Raw genomic sequence first — 7500 nt, forward strand, 5'->3', positions numbered from 1 at the left:
AACACACACTCATTATCACATTTCCCTACCCCCTCATTAACACACACACATTTACTCACCCACTCAGCTACTCTCTCTCTCTCACACACACACACACACACACACACTTATTCGCAAACTCATTCGCATATTCACTCGCCCATTCACACACATATACTTATTCACTAACTCACTCACCCACTTACTCGCTCACTCATTCACTCACCCCATTTCCCTCATTGCCAAACGAATCTCCAGAACTTCGCTAACTGTTGCAATTTCGATGCATAAACTTAAGCACATCTATGGATTTACGATTTCCAACTCCCATCATTCTCACACCTTGACACTTAATCTGGAGGCTAATTGGGTTATTATGGAGCGAGAGATTAATAGCTTCATCGAATGCCTTCATCATTTCAGATGTGGAATATGTTAATATCATATTTGAGAGCCTGATGTTGGTGAATTAGCATATCACAGAGAATATAAAATCATTCGTCTGTTTAAACGTGTATGTATACCATCGTACTGGGACTAAAGGCATGTGCAGTGTTCTGATTCAAGTTAACATTATGGTCTGCTTGATTTTCATAAAAACATAACACCATGGGGAATTATGATGTATATATCATTCTATGTAAGTATATATCTATCTATGTAAGTATATATATATATATATATATATATATATATATATATATATATATATATATATATATATATATATATGTATATGTGTGTGTGTGTGTGTGTGTGTATGTGTGTGTGTGTGTGTGTGTGTGTGTGTGTGTGTGTGTGTGTGTATGTGTGTACGCGTATATATATATATCTATGTCATATTGAGAATTTTTCAAATACAAAATAAAAATATGATCTTACAAGCTTACTGCTGCCAATATTACGAGATCAATTCTAATACAGACGAAATAATTATTTATAATGTGAGTAGCATGACGTAACAGTCTTGAGGCTTGCGGGGTCGCTTGAATTTGTTCCTTTTAACAGCTGTAACTAAATTTCTTTTATTCTATAATCATATAGAATTAACAGGTGGCACATCACTCTGTAAATCTTAGCAATAACCTTTACAAGAAAAACAATGAATATTAGTTTCTACTTACTCAATTCAGGCTTAAGGTGAACTTTAATTTTAGATATAATAATAAACAAATATGAGACGGGATTGAGACAGTAATTTCTCTTGTTATTTACTTAAACGAATAAGTCATCAATCCTTCGCTTCAAAAACTTTCACAATTTCCCTTTCCTACACTTTAGTTTGGACTTCTTTTTGCAATTCATTACTTGGCACATTCGGAATTTGACAAATTGTGTTGCTGTAACTCCCCCCCCCAAAAAAAAAAAAAAAAAAAGACTACTGGCCGTAAATGGGCTTTGTTGGAATCTCTCTCACTATAAGCGGGATGAACGCAACGGCTCAATTACCACCATTCATTTCATATGAATTCAACATCTATATGAATTCACTTATCCAGCATTACCTTTGATTTCCGGGTAAAACAAGAATTACATTACCCGGCGCTGTGAGCTGTGAGCGAGAGGAAAGCAAAGACCCGTCTGACGAAGGAATGATAGAGCTGCTTACTTCTCCCCTTCCCCCCCTTGAAGTGTGAATATTGAAACCAATCAACCATCTATAGATACTTTTCATAATTTACTCTATTAGGTCTAATACTAAAATTTGCTTTATTGCCATGCCATTAAAATAAAATTACGTAAATAAACACATTGGTGAGGTTTGGCAATTCTATGTGGTTCTGACATCTTTATAATTAAAGCCAAAGCATCTTTTAAATGTCGAATCAATATATATATATATATATATATATATATATATATATATATATATATATATATATATAATGTATATATATATCTGTGTGTGTGTGTGTGTGTGTGTGTGTGTGTGTGTGTGTGTGTGTGTGTGTGTGTGTGTGTGTGTGTGTGTGTGTGTGTGTGTGTGTTTGTGTGTATGCATAAATACAATTACATATTTATCTATCTATTTATATATATATATATATATATATATATATGTATAAATATATATATATATATATATATTTGTACATCTGTATCTATCTATCTCTATATATGTATAAATATATATATATATATATATATATATATATATATATATATATATATATATATGTATATATATATATATTTGTCACACTTTACTCAATAAATTATCTATATTCTGAGTATTATTTATGGAATTCATATTTTTCATTTATATTCGAGGAATTTAGTTATTTCATATGCAATCCATTATTACGGAATATTTTTTTATCACTCGAGATAAGTGTTTGTTTCATGAGCAATTACGTTTGTTTCATGAAATTATTATATGTATTACTTTCCATATTATTAGTGTGATTGCAATACTACTTACTTAAGTTTATTTTAAGGTCGGTAATATTACTTTCTTCTAGTTTTATTCTCGTTTATTGAGAAGGGAAACTGCGAGCCACTGATAGAAATAATGGAGACATAAATGCGGGGAATAACTTCACTTGTTATTGTTTATTATTCACTTGGCACACAATACATTGTTCAATGAATGATGCCCTACCCATTCACCCCACTCACTCACCTTTCGCATTACAGGCTAATCCTAATACTAGATTAACAGCACTAACCCAGTCACTTCACCAATAGTCATTTCACCGAGTCATTTCACTGTCCGCACTCACGTATTTCGCACTGCACGTTCAATACTTTAGTCTTCTCTGTTCAGCACTTTCATGTTGTTTATAACTTATCAGATGAGAAAATGAAGTCTGTTAAGTTTATAAATCTTAAAAGTTGGTTTCTTCCCAAGGAAATAGCGGCTAAAACAAGGGTCGAGAGCACGTCCTTTTCAGCCGGTGGTGAACAGTGATCTCTTTACCTTACGGCATGTTAGGCCTAAGTCACCTGCTACAGCCAATAGTAGCGGGAATATTTGCATATGCGAACAAGCATTACTACCTAATCTTCCATTCAGCAGTCACACCTCTCATTCGCTAGTGTTTATACTTCTGTATATAGGAGAATTATATTTATCTATATACGGTTACGTTAATTAACTGTAATTATCGTGACATTACCCCCACCAAAAGTATACGCTCCAACTAAAGATATCTTCTTGTTAGCTAATTTAACTAAGACGAGAAAAAAAATCCACTTGAAGTGATAGCTTCTCTCCTTCAAGGTTAGATTCTGAAGTGATAACCTGCGCAGGAGTCAAGTAGTACAGGTTTCGAACCTCAGCTGAAAGTTGAGAAAAATATATAAAACATCTATAGGATGTTTACATTTTTATCTTCCACCTTTATAAATGAAGCACAAAATTGAATTTATATCATGGTAATACCAGTAGCAAGTTAATAATTAGTCGATTATATGCATACATGCAATGTAGATATCCCACGTATTTCAAGTTTGTGTTTCAAAAAAAAAAAAAGAATTTAGAACTATACTTCCTTTATAATCAAGTCATTGATTCTGCTTCGCACCTCCCCGGGAATGAAGATTCTTCTGCAGTTGATGCTCCACCTCCGCTTCATGATATTGTAGTTGAGGTCCCGGGTTGCGAGACGTTTCAGGTCGACTGTCCTCAAGGTCACTGCTGCTTCCGCTGATCAGCCTTGAGAGTAGATCAGCTCCTACGTTCTCAGTTCCTCTTATATAGCGGATAGTGAACTCAAATTGCTGAAGGTAGAGACCCCAGCGCATCAGGCGCGCATTGGCGGTCTTGGATCGTTTGAGCTGCGAGAGAGGCATGTGGTCTGTTTCCAAAGTGAATTTAGCACCACACAAGTAGTAATAAAACTTGTGAATCCCCTCTATAACAGCTAGCAGCTCTCGTTCAACAGTCGAATAATTGCACTCAGCTTTGGAGAGTCTACGGCTGTGGTAAGCGACGGGGAATAATCTGCCATCAAACTCTTGCAAAAGGATTGCTCCAACACCTTCTCCCGATGCGTCTGTCCGCAAAGTAAACGGTTTATCTTTGGATGGAAGTCGGAGAATAGGTTCAGAACACAAGGTTTCCTTTAGTGTAGCGAAGGATTTCTCCTGCTCTGCACCCCACACCATCTTGTTGCTGCAGTTTTTCTTCAGGAGGTTGAATAGCGGAAGAGCAATCTGCGTAAAGTCTTTAATGAAGCTCCGATAATACCCAACGAGGCCGAGGAAAGAACGAAGCTGGTGTTGATTTACGGGTCGCGGTGCCATGCGAATCTTCTGTATTTTCTCCTGCTGACACTCGCATTTGCCATCTCCAACGGTGTGGCCAAGGAAGTGTGTCCGTGTGAAGGCTATCTCACACTTGCTGGGCTTTAAGGTCATTCGATGCAGAGATAATTTACTGAAAACTACGTCGAGCAGCTTCTGGTGCTCAGCCAAAGTTGATGTATGTATGAGTAAGTCATCCATAAAGATTTCTACTCCCGAAATATCTCCAAGTACCTGACGCATGCACCGATTGAAGACTGAGGGAGAGTTCGTTAATCCAAAGGGTAGCACCTTGTATTGATACAGTCCACAGGGGGTTTTGAAAGCTGTTATCTTCCTGCTTTCTGGATGCAAAGGAATCTGGAAGAATCCTTTTGTGAGGTCTAGTTTCGTGAAATATTTAGAAGCAGATAAACGCGAGAAGATAAGGCGTTGATCAGACATGGTTCCGCCTCGAATTGAGTAGCTGTGTTAACGCGACGGTAATCCCCGCAGATCCTAATGTCTCCTCCTTTCTTCTTAACCACAACTATGGGTGAACAATACGCACTCTTAGACGGTTCAATAATGCCAATAGCTTCAAGTTTCTTTATCTCTTTGATCACCAAGTCTACATACCGCAGAGGTATAGGGTATGGTTTTGTGCGCACTGGCACTTTATTACGAAGGATGATTCTATGTTCTTCCACCTTGGCAACTCGGGGTTGATCAGAGAAGATTTCGGGGTACTTCTGAATGATCTCACGGAGGTCTGCCTTATGGTGGTCCTCTAGCTTCGGGTTTATGATAATACTCTCTGGTCCTTCCCTCGAATCAGTTTCAGGAGTCCAGGGCTGACAGAAACCAGAGTCCTCAGGTATTACGGTTGCCGCACACCCAAAAGGCTTCAAATTATCCACACCGCTATCAGGAGAGGACCGTCGCCGAACATTCACTGGACGTCGATTGTCACCCCTTTGTTGACGAGTTGTACAGCTAGGCTGAGATACAGGGGAGGACCTTGGATAATATTTCTTTATCATGTTTATGTGGAAAAGTTTCTTCTCGTGGCCGATTCCTACGATGTAATTAACGTCCGAAACTCGCTTGAGAATAATATAAGGTCCACTCCACTGAGCTAAGAGCTTGTTTGTGCTCGTAGGCAACAATATCAAGCACTGATCTCCTTCATCAAGTGTACGAAGCTTAGCTTTCCTGTCATAATAGGACTTCTGAGTGACCTGACTTTTCAAAAGCTCCTCCTTTGCGAGTTCGCACGTAGAATGCAAGCGTTCATTCAGATCCAGAACATACTGATAAGAGGAGGTGATTACTGGGTCATCCTCAGTATTGTCCCACAGCTCCCTTAGAACTTGCAAAGGGCCTCTTACTGGTCTACCATACACCAACTCAAATGGGGAGAATTTTAAGGAACTCTGTGGTGCTTCTCTGTAGGCAAACAGCAGCGGTGCCAAGAGGCGAGGCCATTCCCGAGGCTGGTCTGCTGCCATGCGTTTTAGCATTTTCTTTAGTGTGCCATTAAATCGCTCACAAAGTCCATTTCCTTCTGGGTGGTATGGTGTAGTTCTCATCCCCTTTACTGACAGGAGTTTCTTGGTCTCTTCCATCATGCCTGATGTAAACTGTGTGCCTCTGTCGCTCAGTACTTCCCTGGGTATGCCAATTCTGCAGAACACACCAAAGAGAGCTTCTGCAACTGTGGCAGCCTCTATGTTCTTCAAAGCAACAGCTTCTGGCCATCTTGTTGCAAAATCAACGATTGTAAGGATGTACTTCGATTTATCGTCAGCACAAGGTGTAATGGGACCCACAATATCGACAGCCACCCGAGAGAACGGTTCCGAAATCACAGGAAGTGGCTGTAGGGGTGCCGCAGTATTGCGTCCCTTGTCCGTTGTCTTCTGACATATGTCACAGGAACGGGCGAGTCTTAAGATTTCAGCTCCCATTCCAGGCCAGAACATGGTGGTTTGTATTCGGGCGAGAGTTTTGGCTGCCCCCATGTGACCTCCGAGGAGCGAGTGATGCCCCAACTTGAAGACTTGTTGGCGGCATCCAGCTGGAACAACGAACTGCAGCTTCACCTCACCCCTCGGCAAAGTAGTTCGTCGGTAAAGTCTGTTGTTCTGCCATATAAAGTCCGTCTTTATTCCTTTGTAGAGGCGAACATGTCGTTGCTCAGCGTATTCATGTAGTTTGGAGAGGGTGGCATCATTCTTCTGCTGCTCAGCTATGTCCTCGCCTTTTAATAAAGCTTCCAGACCTTGTGGACTTGCCATCCGTGTGCTGATCTCAGAGCGACGTGCAGCAGCTCTCGTAGTGACAGCAGCACTGGTATGATCTATAATGCCTGCAGATATGATCGGTACATCGTGAACACCAGGGGATTCTGACATAGGGGTGACATCTTGTGCAGCAGGTTCACTCTCCTCTGCAGTTTGAGTCATCGCGTCCTTGCCTCCTTCCACCTGTGTCTGCGTCTGGACCTCTTTTGCCGGGACCAGAGAAGCTCCAGGCACGTTGCCCAAGACAAAATCGAAGGCGGGGTTATCCATGACAGCAGCAGTCACAGTGCCTGTAAAGTAAGGGGACTGGCAGAAAACCTTTGCCTCATTCACCACTATTTGTGAACCATCAATCATTGTAACACGAACGGTTTTGCCAGTATAATCCTTTCTTTTTACATACCTTTTTTTAACTACACATCCTGTGGACCCAGAGTCTCGCATGATAACTGCTCTGCGACCCTGGACTAAGCCCTCTGCAGTAGACAATCTCTTGTTGGCTGCTGAAGGCAAGGGAAGAGGAGAGCATGCACAGAGTACGTGGTGGCCAAGTGCCAGGCCAGACACATGTACCTGGGGCTCCTCCTTTTCCGGGACACTGTTCACTGTAGCCAAGTGACCGGACTGGTAGAACGGCTTCTTCTCACCTCCTTTCCGTGGCATATTGAAAGGCTGGTGCTTGTGTTCTCCCGGCTGTGATTTTGCAGTTTCAGGAGATTTTAACTCTGTTTTTGCCTCCCTGCGATCACCGACACTTCTCATAGCAGGTTTCTTTGACTCTTGCCTTCGGTCGCCCTCTTTCTTGATCCTGTAGTTGTAGCCATAAGCAGAGAACCAGCCATCTGCTATGTCCGCAGTCTCCGCCAGGCTAGTAACTTTGTTCATTCTCAGCTGAGCTCGCAATCCTTTGGGCAGCGAAGATAGCAGCTGAGTAACCAGAATGAGCTCCAGGATACCTTCCTTGGTATCAGGTAAATTACTCAGTCGA

The 7500-nt window shown here is 40.9% G+C and overlaps 1 protein-coding gene across 1 annotated transcript in view; it reads right to left on the bottom strand.

The window, feature by feature from the left end:
• Positions 1-398: 398 nt before the first annotated feature.
• Positions 399-7500, bottom strand: part of LOC119584788 — a 20608-nt gene continuing 13506 nt past the window's right edge. The window contains exons 3-6 of the mRNA XM_037933435.1: positions 4778-7500; positions 3507-4610; positions 3176-3261; positions 399-434 (exon numbers count right to left, since the gene is read on the bottom strand). The exon at positions 4778-7500 is cut by the window's right edge and continues 598 nt beyond it. Coding sequence (XP_037789363.1) covers positions 399-434; positions 3176-3261; positions 3507-4610; positions 4778-7500 — 3949 coding nt within the window. The remainder of the gene's footprint in view (positions 435-3175; positions 3262-3506; positions 4611-4777) is intronic.

Source organism: Penaeus monodon, chromosome 18 (assembly GCF_015228065.2).
Source record: "Penaeus monodon isolate SGIC_2016 chromosome 18, NSTDA_Pmon_1, whole genome shotgun sequence".
Lineage (NCBI taxonomy): Eukaryota > Metazoa > Arthropoda > Malacostraca > Decapoda > Penaeidae > Penaeus > Penaeus monodon.